Here is a 24665-nt window from a genome sequence, read left to right on the forward strand (position 1 = left end):
TGAAAAATTTTTTTAAACAGCAACATTATTTATAATTGCCAAGATACGGAAGCATCCTAAGTGCCTATCAATAGTTGAATAGATAGTGAAGATGCAGCATATATATATATATGTATATATATATAATGGAATACAACTCACCCATAAGAAAGAAGGATATTTTGCCATTTGCAGCCCTTCATTCACTTTTTTTTTTCACTTCAAAAGCCAGAATTTTATAACTGGCATAAACATTTCCATTACCTCAAAAACATCAAAATACCTAGAAATAAAGTTAACCAAGGAGGTTACCTATATACTCTGGAAACCAAAATGATACAAAGAAATGGAAAGATTTCTTATGCTCTTGGATTGAAAGAATCAACACTATCAAAATGGCCGCACTACCCAAAGCAATCCACACATCTAATGCAACCCCTGAAAAAACTTTTTTTTTAATGGCTGTACTGGGGATTGAACCTAGGACCTAGTGCATGCTATCTATGCACGCACTCTACCACTGAACTATACCCTCTCCCCCGGAATGGGGCTATTTTAAATATACTAGTTTAAAAGTCTCCCTGGGGAAATTACATTTGTGTAAATATCTCAGATGATAAGGAGTCAGATATTCGGAGATCTGCAGGAAGAACATTCTAGGCAGAGGACAGAAAGTGCAAAGGGCCTGAGGCAGAGGTATCTTGGACACATTCAAAGATAGAAAGGAGCTAGTGAGGCCTGCAGAGAGCAATACTGAAAGTAAGTTGATGTGGCCAAAGTCATCTTTGGGCACCACGTCATTTGACACTGGACAAAAGAAGAGTAAATTAGGGATGTATAGATAAGGGAGATGGTGTCATGGGTAGCCCAAAGGTGAAGCTGAGGGAGTAGGTGAGTTGGTTTGCAACTGGGAAAAATACAAAACCAAGGAAAATCAGAAATTTCATCCATGACTTAGCCCAGAGTCCCAGTGTATGGAGAGGAGGGAAGAGGAGCCTGTTTCTGTATGTAAAAGGCGAGGATGAGGAGCCTGGGAGGAACAGGCTTGGGAGAAAGGGCCCTGGCCTCACAGGCAATAAGGAAGGCTCTGAAGGGAGCGTTGGAGAGTTTTCAGCAGAGATTGGCTCCTAAATACAGGTATGTGTGTGTGTGTATATGTATGTATGTGTATATCTATATATCTCTATATATCTCAATCACTGTACTGTACACCAAAAACTAACACATCTTTGTAAACCAACTATACTTCAATAATAAAATAAAAATAAATAAAGCAGGTCAATCCCTGGGGGGGGGTGTAGAAATATATATATATATATATATATATATATATATATATATATATATATATATATATAAATAAAATTTGGGGTCAATTAACTACAGTAAAGAAAGTGATGCCCATGAGTCCAGATTTCAATTTTGCAATTTTATTTTCCCACATTTAGAAAAGTAGGGTGAAAACTTATACGTAAGTTTTGCAGTATCCAAATAGTTTCAAAAGCACCAGTTCTTTTTGAGTTTGGAATTTTGCCCTCCTTGTTATGGTGCAGGCTCAAATGAAAGTCTGGAGTGAAGGACCCTACTTTGATTGACTTAGACCTAAGAAGTATGTACATGCATACACACACACACACACACACATAAACGTACATGTATGTGTGTGTACATCTATTGTGTGGTAGCCTAAGAACAGTATACTCATAAGCTAGAGCTTATGTTAGAGCTAAAAGGGCACAAATACAATTTTGTCGTTTCAGTTCTTTAACAGAAGAGGAAAGGGAGGTGTTACAACTTGCCCGAGGTCCCACAGGTACTTAATAGCAGAGCCGAGACTGGCGCTAGGACAAGTTTAGTGATTTTTCTGCTTTTATTGTATGACTCTTTACCCTTGAAGATTCCAAATGCTGAAGCTAGGTTATAAAGTGACATATTATCTTCTAGTATTACATTTATGAAGGTCGATACAAATTCTGATTAAAACTCCTTTCTGGGTAGTATATGTACAGATTTGATTATTCTGTCACTGAAAATATTTAAACAATTAATTGGAATTGAGAAGTGTCTTGCATTTGATATGTTTTGTTTTTGGCATTTAGGTTTTCCTAGAACGTTAGTTCAGGCTGAAGCCTTGGACAAAATATGTGAACTGGATCTAGTGATCACTTTGAACATTCCCTTTGAAACGCTCAAAGATCGTCTCAGCCGACGTTGGATTCACCCTCCTAGTGGAAGGGTCTATAACCCGGACTTCAATCCACCTCATGTACATGTAAGAATATACAAAGTACTTTCACAGATTGACAAGAAAGAGCCAGAACATTTCAGCTGGAAAGTGGGTGACTGATAGGAATAGGTTATTCCAAAAATAGCAAATATATATACATAGCCAACAAGTATTTTTAAATTCTCATCCACTAGTAGTCAAGGAACATAAATGGACATTTACAACATTTATTGGTTTTGGGGATCTGGGAAAATGGTATCCTCATCTGTATTATATGAAATATTAATAATCTTTCACAAAAGCAACCTGGCAACCTACATTAAAATTTTTAAATACATGTTTCACTCAGCCCACTTCTAGGAGTACCATCTATGGAAAGTACTAGCAGGTAAGGTCATGTACTCAGTGAGGTTTATTTCAGGGTGTTGTTTATAGTGGGAAAAACAAAACAAAACTTGAAAACAAAATGAATATTCATCTATAGGGATGGTTAAATAAATTCGAGAATATCCACATTTTGGAATATTACACATTTAGTAAAAAGAATGGCTTAATATTATATCCTTTGACCTGGAGAAATATTTCCCCTGGGTATTGTTGAATGAGAAAAACAAATAGCACAGTGACCACCCTTCTTTACGTATATCTGTTTATGTGTTTATAAGTACTCTCTAGCCTCATAAGAGCAGGGATAAAGTAGGATAAAGACATAAAGGATTTATTTTAGACTGGCAAAATGGTTGGGGCTGGGACAGAGTAAGGAGCAGTGTTAGAGTGAGTGGGGTCATGTGAGTGGTCAGAGTGAGCATCAAATATATATTTGCATAAAAAGTATATGTTTAAAGAAACTTTTGAAATTGACAAGTTCATTTAAAGAGTTACTGTTCTTTCTGGTAAAGACAGGAATTAGTGCAATGTGATAATTCTCAACTTCAATTATTTGGTGGTAGATAGTGTTACTTGTCCTTATCCAAATGTGGAAGGGGTGGCCATAGTGTCTTGTTGAGTTAATGTTTATGGAATCGGTTAGACCTGAAAATAGATGGAGTCAGTAATACCTACAGAAAACTACTTTAAGTGGTTAAGGACACCTTCCTGGCTCCTGGGTCCCATAAGTCATTATTAAGTTCTGATGAGTCTCTTTCATTTGTGCTAAGCAGTAGTCTCCTTTTGAAGTCTTCTTTTTGAAATGTGAGTAGTTCTGGAATTCCTTTATTAGATTCCTTCCATTCCATCCTAAGAAGCTAGTATGGGGGAAAAAATGGATTGGAAAATAGGATTCTGAATACTCACTGGAATCTAACACAAATGCTTCACATTTGGGCTCTGCATAGACCTGTGCTGATAGAAGGATCTTTCCTAAAATTTGAGCTTTAACACTGAGTTGCTTTCCAAAGACTGGGTATCTCTAAAAGAACACCTGCCATTACAATGCTCTTTCCAAAGACAGCAGTGGAAGTGCTGGTCTGGGCCAACTCAACCAGCGGCCGTAGCCGCCTCCCCGACCAGGGGAGATGCTGTTGTCCCAGCATCATTCTGCTCTTCCTGGAAGCAGTTGCTGTATTTCCTGATACTCGTGGAAATGACTTCTGAGCTTTGTAGCAATAGGTGAAATAAAGGAGAGGGGAACACAGGTGACTGCAGCCTTCTTCCACCCCATCTGTCCTGTTCTGTCAGGGTAACAGCCATGGAATGCACATGTGATCGTTATGTGGCTCACCAGTAAGTCCTCAGTGTAAGTTACATACCCACGGCCCTGAGCTGTCATGGAATTTCAGTGCATTTCAAACTTACAGCCAGTTTTGGGTTATGGAGTTGAGTTGTCTGAGCCTTTTGGTTCTGCTCTAGCCTGTCTTTTGACAGATTTATATCTTGTGACTATCTCCCTTGGTGGGCCATGGCCACGGACATGGGAGGAAAAATTCTGATGTGTCCATTTTGCTATTTGTAAGTAGGTATGGCTCTGGAGGAGGTTAAAATAATCAAAAATCAGATTTTCTAAAATTGCAGTTTTTCAGTTCTCAGAATGTTTCTTCCTGATTATGACGGGTACATGATTCATGCCTATTTTAATCTACCTTTAGATAAGTCATCATTTGATTTAGTAAAACAACCTAAGATTAATCTCAGAAGAGGTACATGATAGAATTTGGAAGCAAGCAGAGATGGGACTGAAATACCGTTTCCTAGATTGGTGTTTTTCCTAAGTAAACCATTTGATTCTTTGAGACATTTATTTTCCGTTTTAAGAACTCAGGCTTTAGAAAGCAAGGCAGTTTTAGGAATATTTAGAGGGCCACTGTGACATTGTCTAATGGTTGGTTGTTGTTGGAGGAGGCGGTGTGGAATTTTGAACTGTGAATTGAAGATATCATTTATCAAAAGCGCTGGAACATGTTTGGAAAGATCTGGGAAGTTAATAAAGATTTAATGTCAGTGCTCACAGAAAAAGGTTAACAAGCTGTTACGAGTGCCATTTCTTTTTCAACTACCCTCACCGTTACTGTTGTCACCCAGACCTAACTCGACCTGTGGTGGGAGTCAAAGGTGAACACGTGGTTTTGCGCAGGGAAGTCTCTGCCTGTGGACTGGCCCCACTGTTGTCCGTATTGACTGGTTTCTCTGGTATTTATAGGGGGTTGATGACATCACTGGTGAACCATTAGTCCAGCAGGAGGATGACAGACCTGAAGCAGTTGCTGCCAGACTAAGACAGTACAAGGAGGTGGCGAAACCAGTCATCGAACTATACAAGTGAGTGTGCGTCAGTGTTTCTGTGGCAGAGGGCCAACCGTAGAGGCGTGGTGCCCCAGGGGAAGGGCACTGGGCTGGGGCGGGGTCGTTTCTTTAAGCTGGATAAACCCTGAAGGCCCGATACGTCCCCAGAAGTGAGATGAGGTGCTGGAGTTGTACATGAGAGAGGATGCCTGGTACTTTACTTTCATAAGGACCTAAGCCCCCTCACCTCTGTCTGTTTGATTATAAAATTGCTTCTAGACTTACTTTCTTTTTTTTTTTTTAAGGGACTGCAATACATGTACATTTTGACACTCCTACATGTAAACATCTGATCTGGGTAGAGGATTAGAAGGGACTTGTGGCCTACACATGTCTGGAGGGAGTTTAACAAAGAAAAGCTAAACCTGTAAACTACAGATTGTAAGTTCAGATTGCTGCAGGGGCCAGGCAGGTATTGGATGGACGTGGTTGTCACACCGGGTCGGGGACATGGCAAGCTGGGTAGTCACATGACAGTGGCCTGGACAGCTCCTCTGTTGCTCCAGCCGGTTATCACCACAGGGCACTCAGGCTCAGTGTGGCCAATGATCCCCATTTTTTAAGAGAAGCAGAGATCAGGCTCCGTCTATGGGAAAAATCTCCCAACTTTTTTATTGGTCACAAATTAGAAAAATAACAACAGCATGGAACCGAACAAAACCCACATGCAGCCCACATTCAGGACAGCAGCGTACTGCCTCTGTTATAATCGATTTCTGGCCCTGCAGCCCCCGACAGTTTAGCAAGCCTTTAGGTCAGAGGTTCCTGATCATATTATTAGAATCCATCATGCGTTTCATGGTCTACTGTTGTAACTAGTGAGGGTTTAGAGTATCAGAGTTTGTCAGTGATTTTTGCCTTTCAAATGTGTGGACTGAGGCAGATTTGGGATTGTCCCTATGATGCTCTTCTTTGATATGTTTTAAAGGGGAGAAGAAAAGGCGGCGGGATGGCAAGCACGCCACGCTTCCTGAAGCTACGGCCTTATTTATTTCAATATACCTAAGTGGTGGCGTCGATACATCCGTAGGGGCCGTTTGGGCATTGAGTGATGTGTGATAACAGACCACGGGACCGTGCTTACACTATACCCAGGTTCTTCATCTGCCCTGGTATCATGTCAAAAGGAAACCTCAAATGCCTTGTGTGTTGGGCTTTGTTTTTCAGGAGCCGAGGAGTTCTCCACCAGTTTTCAGGAACCGAGACGAACAAAATCTGGCCCTACGTTTACACGCTTTTCTCGAACAAGATCACACCTATTCAGTCCAAAGAAGCATACTGAGCCCACCCAGTGGATGAACCAGGAAGACATGGTCATTCATCCAATTGTGTGTGTCGTAGTGGTGCCGTGTCCCAATTAGAAGCTAGCTGAGATAGCTTGCAGCGTCTTTTCTAGTTTAAATGGTGAACTGATGTGAAAACTAATGAATAGAAAGAGTTAATGAAGAGGCTCTTCTCTGCCTTTCTAAAAGAAGGGTCACCTACGCATGTTTAAGATGTCTCTGCACATGTCTCAAGTCCTTCACAAGAAAGCAAGTACAGCCTGGATTTCAAATGGTGTACACCCAAAGTTCTAGCTGATTTTTGACAGCCATGTTGTTGTCATAGTAGCCTTTTTACAAATGATGGTGGTGGTCCCTGGTTCTCCCCAGCCCCAAAGGCTGTTGAACCTTACACCAGGAGGCCCGAGAATGGCTTTGTCCCAGGTTCTCTGCTGTGTGCCCTCCTGCTGACAATGGGATTGAAGCTAGTTGCTCTCAGTGGTTGCTTCTGTAGCCTTGAGTGACTGTCCACAATTCATTTTTTTTCTGTTAGGAGTGACACTTTTTTTTTTTTTTTTGTACCCATAGTCCCCAGAATCTCTCGTTTCCAGACATCCTGGAATGAAAGGATTTGGCTTCTACGACTTTCATTAGACTGCAGTTTTTACACCTGCTTTCCCTTCCTAGACTCTTAAGCAATACAGATTGTTATTGCTTTTTCCCTCTCAAATTCCTAAGAGCCGAGCACGAGGGGACGGTGTTGAATCTCTTCATCCGCGAGGATCTGAGCTATGTGGAGGGTCTGCTTAAATTGCTGGTCTGACTCCCATGGGTTGACACCGCTTCTTTCTTTTATTGTGGCAAAATAAAACCCTCAGAGTCTATGGGGAACTCTCAGAAACCGGGGAACATTCACCTACATAAATGTTAAAAGACCATATCTTATGTATAGAGGTAAGTAAGACTGTATGGAATTACTGGACAAAAAGAATAGTTTAGCTTTTTATTCAAGACAAAAAAATGTGTTTTGAAAATGCTGCTAAATATTGATGCTGACAGTGTTTCTCTCCTGTGAGTGACTCAAGCGTATTATAAATAGTTGTTGGTAAAGGGAATGGAGCCTGTGGGGTTGAGGGAAATGTTGCACTAGCTGTGCCTAGACTGATGATGACAGCTTTACGATGACGGGAAAACAAAATCTTAATTTTTTTATTCTATTCCAAAGATGCTTTTTAGAGGGTGGCCATTAAGTCTAGAAATATAGATCATACTGTTTTGTCATTCATTGGAATGTAATATCAATAAACCATTTACAAAGGATTTGCCTGGTTTCCAGACTTGGTGGCCATCTTTTATAATTCTTGCTCTCCTTTGGGAAGGACAATGAAGTATATTCCTGTTGCCTTAAAAATAAATATTCCTCTTCATGCATCGCGATTGTCCCCAGGAAGGGTTCTTTACTGTTCCTGGGAGTGACTTCTGTCGAGCTCTTCATACTGGTGAGAAAAAAAAGAAGAGGCCTGTTTTCAGCACTTCAGTGGTGTTGAAACACATTACTTGTTTTCTGGAGACGTCCCAGTGAGTCCCCAGTCAGTTCACTGACACTTGTGTTCTGCACGGTAGCGAGTGCATCTTCCTTGCGAATCCTGCCCCAGCTCTGGCTGGTTTGTCCCTTCATGTGAATGTTCTTTGGCTACCTTAGTGGAAACCTAGACCGGTTTCCTCCTTATCCTCCAAATAGCAGTGAAGTGAGATGATTTTACTTTTTAGGTTTATGTAGTTAAAATGCCCAGTTCAGGTATGTGAAATACAGTGCATGGTATTGACTTCTGAGTGCTTGCGGAGAGTCGTGCCTGAGTGCCCGTTGATGGGGGTGGGGGAAATCAGACATGCAGATACAGCTCAGGTTTCCTGGGCAACCAGGCATAGAGAGAAACAAGTCTGATATGAGGAAAATTGCACAATTTAGAGTAGTCCTGCTGTGGAGATAATTTCCACAGACTAGGAAATATAGAAAGTTAAGGTTATTATATGGATCATTCAGAAGAGGAAAGTGTGTGCTTTTTCGGAAGCAGAAAAATCTTCAGACCTCTTCCTCCCCTCCTCTTGGTGTTTAGCAGATGCACCAGCGTGGAAGAGGTATGGGAAATGGCCTAGGTGATCCCTGACTCCATACTCCACTCCTCCATCCTTCCCTCCTTTCTCCCTTCCAGCGAAATAGACACAAAAATGGCCAGTGTCAGAGTCATCCTGTGTCTCAGCAGTGTTGGCTGTTTCTGAGGTTGCCCTGCAGTGGAGGGCAATCAGCTTTGCTAGGTGAGACCCAGAAAAGCCAGACATTCTTTCTGTGGTCTTTGAAACATAATGCTCGTTTCATGTTCAGTGGCCTAAAATATCTATTTCTGGTTCTCTTCAACAATCTAGCATTTCCTTTGATGATTTTGTTAAAATAAAAAGGACTTCAAAATATTTTGACAAAGATAAAATTAAAGGGACATCTTTCTTTGCTTTTCCTTCTACCGCCACACACGAGGTTCCTTCACAGTTAGGCAAAGCATGTAGTTTGGGTGGTTTCTAAGATTCCTGCCTGTCCTCACATTCTGTGAGTCTGGCCAGCTCTGCATTCATTTCGCTTTCCGTTATCGGACAGGCTTCCCACTTGAAAACGTCACTGTGCTATTTCCCTCTCACACTGACGCAAACACATACTAGGTACCATTTACTGAAGGCCTGACCTACTGGGTGGTATGTGCAGTTTCAGGACCTTTACAAACATCTCATTTCTTCTTTCCGTCCTTTGAGTTAGAGGCATGATCCCATGTGTGCAGACAGAGGGCAAAGGTCAGGAGCGTGAAGCGTCTTGCTCCGGCTCCTGCTGCCGATGCGCAGTGTAGACAGGCCTCAAACCCAGGCTTTCCCGACTCGGCTCCTGGACGTTAACTCGCTGTGTCCCGTCCCAAGCAACCCAGGCCTCTGAGGTTTTGCTTGTATTTCCAAGTGGCCTCACATCAGAAATAGTGGAGTTCATAACGGGGACTTTCAGCTTTGTCTGGGACTGTTCCTTTTTTTTTTTTTTTTTTTTTTTTCCCCTGGAAGCTGCTAGAGGAGAGTCTGAGCCCTCATCCGTAAATAAAATGAAAGGCTGTCGAAGGGGGCTGGGCTCGGGTCCCGGCTAGATCGCGGAGGGGGCAAGCCGTGGTCCTCAGCTACCCTTTCGGTGTCCATGGTATAGTGCCCCTGAAGGGACCTTTATGCTTGGGCCGCCCCCAGCCATGGTGCTCACACCCAGGCCTGGGCTCCTGCGAGCTGGCCAGACACTACTCACTTTGCCTCGCTGACGTCAGAACAAGTTGCTCACGCCCCCATGCAAGGCCCTGATGGTAACTGATCTTCTCTGAAGTGCTGGCAGGTGAACAGATGATGACTGAGCCCCTGACATAGTAACCCTTGACTCTTGTACCATCTTCCCTGTATTCCGTTATACATGAGCATGTGCCTGCATGCCAGACCCATGCCTCTGTGCCCACCTGCTGACAGGGTGGCACTGCTTGTCAGGCACAGCCCTGGCAGAAATGGGATACAGGCTTCCTGTCTTCCCTGTCTCCCCCAGGGTCACTCCCCGCGCGCTCCAGCAGCCAAGCTCACACGAGCCCCAGCTTCCCCCAGGTATGCCCGTCTCTTTGGTAGGGAAGGGAAAAAGGTAAGAATAGCCATGGGTGAGGGGTGGATTCCTGAGAGAGAGATGCTGCTGTGGCTTTTCCTGCCATTTATGAGGTTGTGGATGGGATAATTTTAGATAGAAAGATGCCATAAAACCCATAAATAGGGCTTTTATAGAATTTAGGTCACTGGAACCTGCATTCAATATTTGGCTATTTGTTTAAAGAAGTTTTACCATCTGCTAGGGATTGGGTTGGGGAGAGGTCTTTGCTTAAATCATAAAGACAGTATTTCCAAATATGTTGAAGTATCAGCATTGTTGGTAGTTACGGCTCACTGGTACTCCAGGCTAAGTGCATTACATGCGTTGCCTAATAAACCCTCCACAATGACCCTACGTCCTAGATAGTTTTATCTCAATTACCTTGCCTCCTTGTATTTAAAAGCTGAAATAAGCCTGTTTGTTTAACCTTTTCATATACCTATAGGGGTTAATCAGGAAATTTAAAAGGGCCTTTTTGGGGTATATTTGCCTAGTTTGAGCCCCCTGTTCTCATTACTAGGTAACACAATGTATTTGCTCCCACCTGGAATCCTTGCTTTCGGCACCCTGGTGCTGAGACAGGAGGTGGGCACTCAGCGGGTCCTGGCATAGTTGCACACTGTATACACAGAGGGCGCACGTCTCATCTGTCCTCTGCGGGGTCACAGGATCTCGGGAGGCATTCACATCTACCTGATGAACTTCATTCAGTACCTTTCATTTAATAGACAGTATCTTTTCTTGCTGCAGTAATTTTGCCAGAACGGCACTTCGTAAGACAGAGTTATGTTCGTAGTATGAATTGCTTTCTGTCTATTCCCCTCCGTTTGCAGTAACTCTCTTGTCTCTGGTGTCTCAAAAGAAGAACCTAGCAACAGAGACTTCCTTTAATACGGGAATGTGGTCTGGTCATACGTTACCATCTTTTTCCATGTGTAACTGACCCAGTCTGGTTTCCAGGTGAGACATATACACAACCCAATGTCGGGAAACCATGAGCCCACATTTCAACTAGGAAGAGGAGTCTGCTTCCTGCATCTGTTGAGACATATTATAATTACAATTGTTGGTAAATGCCATACTTTATCTTTCTCTTAACAAATTGCACAATTCTTGCCAAAACAAATGCCATTATCTGTATGCTTCAGGGAATTCCCTAATTGGGGCAGTGTGTGTGTGTGTGTGAGAGTGTGTGTGTGTGTGAGAGAGATGGGTTGAGAGGGAAAGATGGGAAAACATTTCCAAAAGGGTGAAAACTTTTGTATGGCGTGAGTATTCATGCCTTCTTTGGCGATAATTAGGCTATTCCAGGAAGCACATCATTATTCTTGAAATAGAAGATTTCCTGTTTCAGACTTGTCAGAAGAGCAGTCTCAACTCCATTTCATAAAACCTTTCTTTTCTTCATTTTAAAGCTTTGGATACAAAGTCAGAAATGTGCTTAGGTAAAAACAAACTGTTTTGTATCTAGTTTAGAGAAGAATAAAGGGAAGAAAAATGAAAGCTCAGTCTTTGTGTGAGCTCTGAGGTGTCGGGGCTCAGAGGGCTTTTCTAGTTTTGTGAGAATTTGTACTACTGATTTTTATATATTCTTGTTTTTGAGACGAACAGGTCTTGGGAAATTGTTGAGTTGCAACGGCATTTCACTGTGATCTCTCACGAGCTCAAATCAGCTCTCTAACCTAATGATAGTTTGTCCCTGGTTTACCGTCCTGTGAAATGTCAGCTCCATTTCCCCGGAAGTCGCGTGTTTACGATAAGTCAGCGCTTTTCCTCATGTGGAAGTTGTCGGCCCTCTTGATTTTGGTGTTTGTGCTTAATTCAAAGTATCTAAACCTGTAGTCTGATCTGTACATGCTCCCTTAACTGTTAATTATGTTATTGATTATTTTATCTTGCTTGAAGATTGATTCATACTTTTTAATTTGATAGTAATAAAGATTTTTTTCCCTGCTTGTAACTAGTGAATTCCTGTAACATTTGTATAGCTTTTTACACTCGGCAGTGCACACCTTCATGGATATTCTCATCCATGCTGCTCTGCAGCAGCCCCATTCTCGACATTTTACCTCCCGTTTACAGATGGGGAAACACGTGTTCCCTGGATCAGGTGACAGTTGGTGGCCGAGCAAGACCCTGAGCCCAAGAGTCACGATCTCCTGTCTCATTTTCTTGTCTCCTACACCATGCTGCCTCACTTACTGTGGCCTCAAGCTCCTTACTTTCCCAGCACTTTATTCTTTACATGTTAATTGGGCATTCTTTAGTTTATTCTTGAAACAGCTGCATTACGTGAGCAGATCACATCATCACATCCTACACAGATGACATCGTACAGATTAGGAGACTGGATCAGAGTATGTGACTCCAAGATTAGTCAGGATTACTCAGCGGAAGCAGAAATTCCAGCAGGCCTGTCTGGTGGGAGCTCGAGACATGGAGGAAATACACCTCCTACAGGAGAAGCCCCTTGTGATAGGGAGAGGGGCAGACAGCCTGGCTGCTCCCCACCTTGCACTTCCCAAAACTGTACAGCTCCAGGGGAGCAAATAAAATCACAACTCACCATGTAACACAATCATATCTACCATATACAGAAAACAGGAGACTACAAACTCATTGCATTTAAGTGGAGAAATAAGGATCTGAAATTAGTAGCACCAGCTTTGGAGTCCATATGGAAGTGGAGAGTGAGGGAGGGATTATTCAGAAAAAGGAGAGTGCAATGGCATCCCTTGAGTGGAAAAACTCTACACTTAAGTGGAAAATTAGTGAGAACAGCCACACTGGGTTAGAGCACTCACTACTGGGGAAAGGAAGGGGCTTGAAAGTACATGGGTTGAAATGTACCTAAACATTTAAGTGTGGAGAGGGTGTAGCTGCTGGGAGAGAAAAGGGGACGAGGAGACATCTCTCAGAGATTTAGTGACAAAGGCAGAAGAATAAAAAAATTGGTGGAAATTAAGTTTTCTACAGAAATAAGAGTTTCATTAAATCTAAAACATACTAAACTCTCCTTAATCCTCCTCCCCTACCCCCAGAGAGGCTATTCAGTACTTCACTGAACCAACAGAAGGTGGCAGTCTTGAACTAAGGAACTAGAAGCCACTCATCCTTTGACACCATCTGTAGAAACATCTGGTCCAGGAAAATCCAAAAGCCTTGAGAAATGACAGAAAAAGGCAGCCAACATCCACATGAAATTACCTTAAATAAAATTTGAGAATCAGCTGGTGAAAGCACTCAAGACCCAGCCTTCAAGTAGGAGAAGCTGCAGCACCACATTCAACAGGAATCAAATATTGTTAAACAGTCACAACAGATACGAAAAAAAAAAAAAAACCAAACACATAAGTCAGAAACTCACAAACGCAGAAGAGGAGTGGCCACAAAACAAACACATGAAATAGAAATTGAACACAGAAAACAAACTGAAGGAAAAGACAATGACCCCCCAAATCAGGGCTAAATTACAAGGTGTACAAGAGGGAATATATTCAACAAAGTATACAAGGGGGATATTAAAAAGTGAAATGAAAATTTCCAAGAAAATGAAACAAAATAAAAAGTGAAAATCTAAGAGAAAAAAAGCTGTAGAAGACAAAGAAGATCTAACACACCTATAACTGAATTCTTCAAAAAAGAAAAAAAGCAAAAGATCAAACCAATATTTAGAGCTATAATCCAATAAAAACTTACCAAAAAAACCCAAAGACATCCTGAATTTACATATTGACGCTGATACGGGGACACTGTTTATTGAAAGTACACTGGAACTTTCAAAACTGACTCAGAATAGTCAACTTTAAGATATATTCTAGTATGTCCAGCAGGACCCCTCTGGGCCCTCAGGCAAGAAGATCAAGTGATTCAATGTACAAATAAAAACAACAACAGAGCAACATTTTCAAGGAAAGAAAATGTGAACCAAGACGATGGGCTGGTGATTGGTTCATCTGATACTCAAGGTCCTCTGTCAACACAAGGAGTCTGCCAAGCTATCCATCTTCCTGATTCTTGGGTCAGTCACACACTTGTTTCCATCCTTTCAGACAGAGAGGTTCTCCTCCAATTTGCTCATGGGCACAGAAATCATTCTTCAGGCCCAGGACTCATTTTGCTCCTCCTGATCCCTACCAGGGCACTGGAATGTCTGAGAGACTGTATATGGGCAACTTCTCAGGATGCTGCCTCAGAGACAGGCTGTCAAGACCCTCACTCCAAGACCCTCCAAAATCTATATCCTCACCACTTTCTGTTAATCTCCCTGCTCCCCACCTCCCAGGGGAATATCCAAGGGTGAGGACACGATACGTGGGCGATCCCTCTGTCCTCAAATCCGCTGCTTTCTTATTTACCATGGGTGTAAGCTAAGATTCATCCTCATTCCAAGGGTTTTAGACTGGAAAACCAAAGCCAGGGAAGACCCTCACAACCCCCATACTTATTTTTCCCCATCCTTCTCTCATTAAGCACAAGAGAGCCAAGCTGTTTGAATTGGGGAGTTGCAGTGAAAGAAGAATTTGGTTAATATTTCTAAATATCTTCTAGTGATATATTTTACTCATATTTATTCATATGTGGAGATGAAGAAGAAAGACCTGGAAAGGTATAGGTCAAACAGTTAACAGTGGCTGCTTCTGGGGAAGGCTGTGAAAAGTGGGGGAGCTGCAACGCTGCTGTGTCCCTGAAGGAGACAGAGAATGACGTTTGTGAACCCACTAATGACTCCTCACACACCAAACCAGGGGTTTGGAAAAAGTGACACGTATGAGATACTCCTCCTTTCCCTCCTTGTTTGCTGACTCTTTACAAGTGGGCATCACCTCTTAATTAATCCCTCCTAATGGGATATGATTAATAAGTAATGGATTCATCAAATGAGTTTCTGATCTATATTTAATTTCCAGTTAGAATCTTCAGTGGACCCCAAACCCAATTTGATCTTCCTTGTTTCAAATTCCTGTGATGAATTTTGTTTTTGTTACCAAAACTGTTAAGGAGTAGGAAAGTAAACGAATACATTCTCTGCTTCACCGTGCTTGACCGTCTCTGGTTCAGATCTAAAGAGAAAGACCTAACATGGAGGAAGAGGGAAGGGAAAGGGTCAGGATGCTGTAAAATGTATAGTCCCAGGACAAGGTTGCTACCAAGATGAGTGGGAGAGGAAGCAGAGCTATGTATTTGGAGCAAGGTCACACCTGTTTTATTGTATACAGACCTCTGTTCTTGGCCTTGGATGCTTCAGTGATTTGGATGGAAGTAAAATTATATTAATTAGATTTATAGCTGGGGGGGGGATTGACTTCTGGATAAATGACTCAAGATTTCAAAAGACCTTGAGTCTAGGTCAAAACAACAAAATGCAATTTAATGGAAATGAATGCCAAGTCCTACATTTAGGTTTAAAAAATTCAGTTGTAGAACTTGGCTTGATAACAATTTTATTAAAAAAATTCTGAGATGTTTTTAGATGACTGTACACTAGCCTAAGCTAATGTTAAAAAAAAATCGTCCACCTCCTAAAAAACAACTAAGATAATCTTAGGTCCTATAATAAAAATGGAGTTTTGTGCTCAGATTAATGGAGGCATCATATCATTGTACTCAGCATTGGAAGTATTTCCAGATAAACTGTTAATGAAAAATATGAACAATATTATACTATGATATCATTTATGTAAAAAATGTGTGTATGTATATGTGTGTAGTGGGTGTGTCTTATATTTAACTTTCAGAATTCTGTTACAGGAGTAAACCTTTACAAATGATTTTTTTAAAGGATTTTTTTTTTTAATTTTAAAAATGTTTAAATGAATCCCTCCGCATGGCCATGTGTCTTGGTGGACATTGAATATACTGTATCTGGGCAATACCTGCAGCACTTGGGGAGGTTCTGGGTTCCACTTTTTAGAAAGGTATTGTGAAAGAAGAAAATATTCAGAAGGGAGAGAAGAGGAGAAGCAGCAGAAGGAAGGTGTGCAGGTGAAGGACGTGGGGCTGAGTGTGGGGACAGAACAAGACTGCATATTCTTGAGCTAATGGAAGAGCTGTAATGAGCAGCCCAGGGCAGAACTAAGACCGGTGACTTAATCCTATGAAGAACGTTGATCTGTGATCAATACGAAGAAGGCCTGTAACAGTTATTGTATCCCATAATGAGTAAGGCTGAGCTTTCCTCCCACTGCGTTCCCTGACAATTGGGAAGGTGATGATCATGTAAACAATAATGCTTACCATTTACTGTTTACTAAGTGTTGTTCATATGTTATCTCCTTTAATACCTACAACAGCACTATGAGGCTCAGAGAGGTTCAGTAACTTGCCCAAGGTTTGTTTGCTTCCCCACAAACCCGCAAAAAAAGGGATAGTCCAGTGCATCCATATTTCAAACACTTTTTGCTCTAGTCATCTAAGACTTTAGCAAAATGATAGCTCAGCCTATTCCGATACCCAGCAAAGAGTCTGCAACAGTAGATGTTTGTGTGCGTTAGCTGACGGAGAAAGAGTAACCCATAAATGGGAATGAAGCATGTGTAATAAGAATGGGCTTTGGAATAAAATGCACACAGCACTGTACTGGTTACAGATCTTGCGGTGAGCCCAAGAGGCATGAAGTATGTCTTCAGAGCAGCACAGTCTGATAGGACTTTCTGCAACAGTAAAAACGCTCTTTAACCTCTGTCAATACAGTAGCCACTAGCCACGTGTGGCAACTGGGCGCTTGAAATTCGGCTAGTTCAACGGAGGAACTAACTTTAAAATTTTTCAATTAAATTTTATTAATTAAATCTAAAAGCAAATAGCCACATGTGTCTGGTGGCTACCGTATTGAGCAGCATAGCTCTAGAAGCTTGGATTTTTCTTGCGCTTTCTGCCCTTGACTGCAAGAAGGGTGAATTGTGTGAGGAAAGCACATGAGGTTGTTGATTGTGCTGAGTTAGATGTAGTCACCTTCCCCCGGGCTCATCTGGGAGGTGTCACAGGCTGGCTGAGGAGTCACAGGCAGCATCAGCAAAATTCACTTCTCAGAGCAGCAGGCACTTTGAACCCATGGGTATGATGCCCAGGTGGCCTCCAGGCAGATCAGCCAGAGGGGAATGGCTAAACTCCTCAGGGAAGAACTCAGGGCTGATAGACTATACCAGTTGCCAAAAGGGCAGAGCCTCCTTCCTATCTCCCAGGGGCCATGGCCCCCAACGTTCATGGGTCACTAAATTCACATAGAGGAAACAAAGATGGAGACAGCTTGCAGAATTTTAGGGGACTTTATTGACCTTTATTGCCATAGCATCCCCTGGTCCCAAAGAAATCTCAAATGTGTATCTTTCCTGTTTCACTTTGTGCCACCTTCTCCGATGCTCACCAAGCTTCAGCCATACAGGTCTTCTGTGTTCCTGCCTGAATGCACCAGATCTCGGCAGGCTGTTGTGACTAAGAGTACAAACTATGGGGCCAGATCGCTGGAGTGCAAATCCTTCCTTTGCTGTTTATCAGCATTTATTAGCATTTGAATGAAATGTTACCTCATAGGGTTGCTGAAAGGAATACATGCATGACTATATGAAGAGTACTTGGACCACTAGCTGACACATAATGAGTATTATAAAGGTGTGGGTTGTCACTAGCAGTATTAGCAGTCCTCTTTCATTAAGGCTTGCTTCCTATTTTTCCCCTGGACGACTGGTCACCCTGCAGGTCACCCTCAGAGTCAATGTCATTTTCTCAGAGAGACATTTCCCCTTCAGTGAGTTTAGCTGCCCCGCCCGCCACCCCCACCACTGTGTGTTCTGACAGTGCTGGTGCGCTGGGCTTTTCCTTCGCAGCACCTGTTCCGTTTGCATGATTATCTGTGGGTAATTGTTTGTTTAATGTCTTTCTTCCCCATTAAACTATACGTAAGCTCCTCGAGTGAAAGAACCACGGTTGTTCACTTAGTTGTTCAGGGTTATATCCTAAGGGGCTGCTGGGATGTCTGTTCAAAGTAGTTGTTTAAAGAAAGGAAGAATTCATGGAGGCACATCGGTATCACCAGGTAAGGCAATCTGGTATTTCACAGAAGCAAACTCTCTCAAACATTCATACCGTCAAAAGCCTTCTCCATTTTGTAACACGTTTCACCACCCACCTGGCTCAGTTCTCTCCATCATCATTAACGACTCACAGTTAAAAATAAGAAGCAGAGGTGGTTATTCGTGGAAGAGGGAAACACAAATTAGCAAAAGTAATTGGGAGACACTTGTTCTTAGGGTTTATATCCAATGATCTTATTTGCTTTTTGTGACTCCTTGGGAGTTGTTGCTACGCAGCTCCAGTGACTTTTCCTTGGAAGTGTCCATCTGGCATCCTGCTGTCAGGGATACCCCTCAGCTGTTTCTCCCACGGTATGCGTGCCGCCTCTGCAGGCCGATTAGTAAGGGTATTCTGACTGCTGTAAGAAACAGCTGCAGAAGCGCAATGCTGGACACGGCAAAGGTGTTCCTTGCTCACACTGCAGTCCAGTGTGATTGACGGAGGAGGGGGAGGGAACTGTTTCATGCAGTCCTTCATGGACCCAGGCTCCCTCTCTCTGGAAGCTCCACTGTCTTTCTGGGCTTCACAATCAGCCACTAGATCTTCAGCCTCCAGCCAGCTGATGTGTGAAGAAAGAGAGCTTGGAGGGTTATGTGAGAGGTTTCAGAGGCCAGGCTTCTCAGTGGGTTACATCATTGTTTCCCATTCCCTTAGCCAGACTCAGTCACACGGCCATGACCAGCTGCAGATTAGGCTGGGAAGGTAGTCTAGCTGTGCACCCAGGAAGAAGAGAAACATCCTTCTTGGTGATATTGGTGAGCACCAGCCACCTCTGTCACTAAAGCAGATGAATACCATGATAGCAAGGATGCACAGCAAATAGAGGAAAGGCAAAATCTCCAACTTTAACTATACTTATACCTCAGCTCCCCAAAGGGAGCATGCACACATTCTAAGGTTTAAAAGCCTGCTGTCTTTCCCTGAGGGAATGACACCACAATTTTGACTATTGCAAAGGCATTCCTCAGGAGAGCAAAAGATGTGAGGATTGCAGACCCAGCTGGTGAGACTGGTTTGAAATGGCCATCCCTACTTCCTACAGCTGCAGCAGAGTTCCTAGTAGAGCCCCCTTATTTTCATTTTTTTCTATTACCACTCATGTTAAAGCCTCATCAACAGTGTCATCTTTTCAGTGGGCCTAAAATTTGACACTTAATTTTTTTCCTTCTTATTATACAAGTACACATAGACATCTTGAAAAAAAAAAAAGCAAAGAACTAGAAAGACATTCTCATGGCACAATTGGATTGTCATTTTCAAAAAGGTCTCTGACAAGGAGGCTGAGCAAAGAAGAGGAGAGACCCCCAAATCACCCTCTCTCAGCCCCTGTCAGCTGTTCGCAGGGCCCTGTCCTTCTCTACTTTGAAGGCTTCCCAACTAAGTGTCTACGGATAACCACTCACCCTGTATTTCATTTCCTATCCACCAAGGCATGCAGTTAAACTCTGAGCCACAGGGCCAACGTTTCCAGAAAGGTCGCTTGTCCTTTGATAGATTTTCCAGTCTCTACACAAAAGTTCTTCTCTAATAGAAAAGAGTTGAATACAAAAACCTTTTGTTACAGCATGTTCTGTGTCATTTAAAAGGGGAGGGTAAGGATTAGTGGAATTTGAACATTTGCTTTATGCCAGACAAGCTTACATGCTTTGCAAATATAATCTCGCACTTCATCTTCAACGTACCCCTCTGAGACAGATATTAACTTCCCAATTTTACAGAGAAGAAAACTAAGGCACACGAAGGCTAGTAACCTGCCCAGGGTTGCCCAGAAGTGATCAATTCTGTGACTTTAATCACGCCTCTCCACTGCTCCTAAACCCCAGCTATTATAGGGACGATAGGGAGGGGGACTCCTGGAAGAGCTCCTCGGAAGTGAGGGGTGTCTGGGCTATGTTGGGCTGCGCATTCAGTTACAGGTCAGAAAACATTTCCCGGACATCTCTTCTCCTAGGCATCACCTTGGTTCCCGCGTCTCCCTGGCGATCCCAGCCCCCAGACCTGCTGCAACGCTTCCTCCTTCTGCCCTTCCAGCCTAGAGTGCTAGTGACTGTTTACTGCTGCTGTTCTCTGGACTGCCTCATGATCAGCACTCCCCTGCAATAAAGTCCCTTTGTTCTGATGATGTAAACCAGAATAAATGTATATTTAACGAGAACCTCCACTCTGCCAAGTCTGGGCTGAGTGCAGAGACCCCTGTGATTAATAAGCCAGGTGTCAGATGCAAAAATGAGGCACTCATTTCTGGGGTTAGTCATTCCTCTCTATAAGTTGATAACTTTCAAAGACAGAAGCAAACCAATCATCAAAAGTGCGTTTGGGGTTCGTTTTTCTTTCTCTCCCACCTCCCCCCTCCACATTTACCTAAATACAAATCTGAGCTCTGATCTCACGTCAGTGATCACTTACTCCCATAAGGGTACTGTTGTCTGGCAAGTTCTACTTGTTTTAAATTTTAACCATTCCCAGCCCTTCCATTTCTACCATTCCCCCCCCCCTTTTCTCCCTTTTTTTCTCAAAAGCAGCAGTCGATAGGGCAACACTAAGAAGACCTCAATGTGAAATTGACTTCTGTGGAGAAACTTGGCCCGCCTGCCCCTTAGCAAGCCATGCTGAGTAAAATAAGTGAACTTAAATTTGATTAGTTATGTGTTTGCCACAAACCATTGGTAGAGCACTTTGATTCTACACGGTTTTCACAAAACAAATTAAAAGCTGGACAACAAAAGCATTCTATTCTGTAGCTAGTAATTACAGCTCTTTATGTGGGAGTGGTAGACTGCCTTTCCTCCTGGTATTTGTACACAAAAACCAGGCGAGGCTTTTTTATTGCCTTCCGCACCCATCCTCCTGTCTCCATGAGGCTGAAAAATGTAGCATAAAGTATGCAAAACCTGGGAAGAAGATGGATCACTGACAACACCCAAGATGTCCTTGCATTTTGGCCTCCTTTTTGAGGCTTGTTAAGGTAATCATCAGGTGACAGGACTTGGTTCATCCAGATCAATGACATTAGCTTTGCATTAAGGAGCATTTCACATGATAAGGAGTAGGGAGCAGGGGCCTAGTCTAATGGTATCCATGTGACGTCTCTGCTTTTTACTGATGTGCTGGGAGGGGCAGGAGGGCTCAGGCCTCATCATTCAGGTTATCCTGGCACATGGAAGAGCTCAGGAGGTAGGGCCATACTCCACTGGGGTTTGGTCTGCTCTATGCCCCTTAGATGGGCCATGGTTGCTGTGTGATCCTGGGCCAGGTACCTGAGGTCTCTGGACCTCTGTTGCCTCACTGTATGATGGTATAACATCTACCACTCAGGGATGTCAGACGATTCAGTGAGGGGGGAAGGTGTGGTCCCCCAGCTCAGGCTTAGCCTTTAACAAGTGGGAATCTTCCAGGGCGGTGACCATCAGTAATGAAAATTGATTCTTGAGTGCATGTGAATGACATTGTCCACCAAGTGGAGATTCTGAGCAAATGTGGTCACTTTTGCACCCTCTGTACCCCCCCATCCCAGGAATATTATTTTTTGTCAAAACTTTTGAGCCTGCACTGGCCACCATCATAATTACCTGCACTCAGGGTATTAACAGCCATCTCCAGTGCCTCTCGCCTCCCCTGTGGCAGTGACTCTCCTCCCAAGCTGCCTTTCCAGCCAAGGGGTGTGTGTGTGTGTGTGTGTGTGTGTACGTGTGCCTGTGTATTGAGTTGCTGGGAGGTCTGGTTTAGCCGCAATGTTGACCATAAAGAAAAAACAAGAAAGTACAAACTCGAATTAAGTCGTTACGGGAAAATAGGCTGTTTGTCTCCGCCAGTAAGTCCTGTCCATTGCACAGTATTTTAATTACTCAAAGTTTGTGGTTGTAAGAGGTAGGAATACCCCGTGGAGGCTGCAGGGTGGGCTGTTAGAGGTACCCCTAAAGCTTCCTTCTAGACCTGCAGCTCATGGTCATGGAGACGGGGGGTGGGTTCCTGTCACTCATGCTTTCCCAGGTTATCTGAAAATCAGCTTTTGTTTCTCTGTTTTTTTCTCTTAACACCCTGGCAGGATTATCAAGGTACATTTCTTACTTATTAATATTTAACTTACCCGACCAAACAATTACATTTTAGGGCCCCAAATAAGTTTTCAGATTATTACAGCATTCACAAGTCACCTACAGAACTGCCCGACTGCAAGTCACACCTGTAACTCAAGGTTTTCCAGTTAAATAGTGTGAAATAGGTGAAATGAATTTCAATGTATTTCAGTTAACCTAGCGCACTTACATTCATAAACTCACAGTCAACATAAAGTTAGCACTGAGATAGTTTACTTTTTTTTCTGTGAGATCTTTGACATCGTGGGTATATTTTACACGCGGAGCACATCTGAGTTCGCCCTTGCCCTGGGCCAGGCGCTCAGGTAGCTACATGTGGCTGGTGGCTACCACATTGGTCTCTGCGGGTCTAGGATTAGCCCAGACCATCAAAGCAAGTGAGGCAGATCCACGATTAGAACTGCTTCCTCTTGAAGAAATGCAGGCTGAGCCACACACAGAGCAGCGCATTTTGCGCTTGGGTACCCTGGGCCGGTGCAGGAGGGTTTGGTCTCCCTTTTATCAGCTTCCTGGGCCTGTGCTTCCTCACAGCTTGCCGAGGGGAGGGGGCCTCTGAGGCAGCTCTTCTCAGCGGGATTTCCCGGATCCGGGTCCGCCGTGAGCTGCCAGGGGCAAGGGCATCCCTGCGGCTGGCCGTCACGCCCGCAGGTTGAGCTAACTGCCCCGGTGCAGACAGAAGGTGGCCCACGGCCCACCCGGCAGAGCCCCCCAAGCCTGCACCCCTTGGAGTTGACCTTGGAATTGGCGGTAAAAAGCAGATCCTCCCACTTCTCTTCTAGGACACAGGACCCCTGCTCAGCTCACCCATCCAGGCTCCCAGGGAGGTTCTGAGCCAAAAGCAACTTTATCTGTGCACCTCAAATCTAAGTGGAATTCAGTGGCAAATTGGCATTATTATTTAATTACTTAAATAGCATCCCCTTTGTGAGAAGAATTCCTGGCATTCAGTTTTGACTGACCTGTTAGGGCTGCGGAACTTGACGGACTCAGCCCAAATTAAGTGTGAATGTGGCCAGTGCAGACTTCTTAAAAAATGGACTTGATTTGTTGCCTCTTTGACTCTTTCTTCATTTCTTTTTCTTTTTCTTTTCTTTTTTTAAGATGAATGATTTTGGAATCAAAAACACAGACCAGGTGGCCCCTGTGTCCAACAGCTACAGAGGGACACTCACGGTGAGTAAATAAGTCTTAATTAAATTTTTTAAAAAATTAGAAAATGCAACCTCTAGGAGTGAAAAACAATGGGCTGGGTCCCAGAAGACTGCTTCTAGCCTTAGCTTTTTAATTTACTGGCTGTGTGACTCTGGACTTTCACTTAATCTCTCTGGGTCTCAGTTTTCTAGTCTGTAAAATGGGTGTCCTGGTGCTTGTTCAACTGGCCCTCCCAGATATGAAACCGTTTAATTTGTAGATGATGAGACCTTTGCAGTTTATTGCTGAGGCTCCTACCAGGCGAAAAGTCCTATGCATTCTCAAGAGAACAGAGCTGTAGAGACTATCGGTTCTGTTCATCCAGGAGTTTCCTTGGGTGACGGAAAGGCTGTTTAAGAACTGAAGTTAAAGAGCTGCTTCTCCTGTCAGAAACGGCAATGCCCACTGGGATGCAGGCAGCCTGTGCTTCCTGGCAAGACCGTGCAAGCTGATGTAAACTGAAAAACAGATTAAAGATGAGCGAGCCTTCTCCACTGCATAATGAACAGACCTCATGTCGCTTCTGTCTCAATCCCTTTGGGAACATTCTTTAGCAGCAGAAACTGATAATTTCCCATTTGCCTTCTCCAAATGTGACTGTGAGATTTGATTTTTTTTTTCAGTGCTGTATAATAAACATGTCTCAGAAGCAGTGATTTTTACATTGGCCTCCTCTGAGCTGAGTGTTTTTGTACAATAATGTATCCCTGGCATGTTATGTTTTTCTCCGTGTATCATCATGAGATTATTTGCCTGATAGAGCCCAAAGAGGCAAAATATGGCACAGGCCTCTAGAGTGTCATGAAGTTTATCAAACTTCAGGCTAGTGAGTTTTTTGGTTCAATTTGGTCAGACAGTTTCCAGCGTGGCAGAAACCGGACAAGAAATTATGGTACTAAGTTTGAAACGACACCTCTAGAGAGAAAAATGCTCCTAAAACGTAAGAGAGTTTGGCGATGCCCATGTGATTTCTGGGTTTGGAGAAGAAACTCATTGCTGAAATTGACGTGTTGAAATATGTAGCAGGAATTTGTCTTGTCTTTGGCTTCCTGGTTCTAAAAAAAGAAGTCAAGAGTACAATCTGGAAAGGAAAGGCATTTCTTAGTCAGTCACCTGGGCAGTGCTAGTGGGAATTTAAAAAAATCTGTTCGCTGTTTCACCAAAATTAGACCTGCTATAGGGTAGTTTGTAAATCTAGATGAGTATTTTGCACTTGCTTGATTGGTTTTTCCCCCTGTGGGTCTTTGGACATCCTTGCCTTGGGTTTGGGGGGGCTGGTTTCCAACATCATTGGGACATCACTGACTCGAGTGCTTTGGGCTGAGCTCCAGGTTCTGCCTGTCCTCTTATGAAAT

General features: G+C 43.2%; 1 protein-coding gene across 6 annotated transcripts in view; it reads left to right on the plus strand.

The window, feature by feature from the left end:
* Nucleotides 1–11909, plus strand: part of AK4 (adenylate kinase 4) — a 70809-nt gene extending 58900 nt beyond the window's left edge. For all 6 annotated transcript variants that reach the window (XM_032494487.1, XM_032494489.1, XM_032494491.1 and 3 more), the window contains 3 exons: nucleotides 2079–2251; nucleotides 4842–4960; nucleotides 6152–11909. In XM_032494487.1, the coding sequence (XP_032350378.1) occupies nucleotides 2079–2251; nucleotides 4842–4960; nucleotides 6152–6266 (407 nt within the window). In that variant the 3' untranslated portion in view covers nucleotides 6267–11909. The remainder of the gene's footprint in view (nucleotides 1–2078; nucleotides 2252–4841; nucleotides 4961–6151) is intronic.
* The last annotated feature ends 12756 nt before the right edge of the window (nucleotides 11910–24665 follow it).

This window comes from Camelus ferus, chromosome 13 (assembly GCF_009834535.1).
Source record: "Camelus ferus isolate YT-003-E chromosome 13, BCGSAC_Cfer_1.0, whole genome shotgun sequence".
NCBI lineage: Eukaryota > Metazoa > Chordata > Mammalia > Artiodactyla > Camelidae > Camelus > Camelus ferus.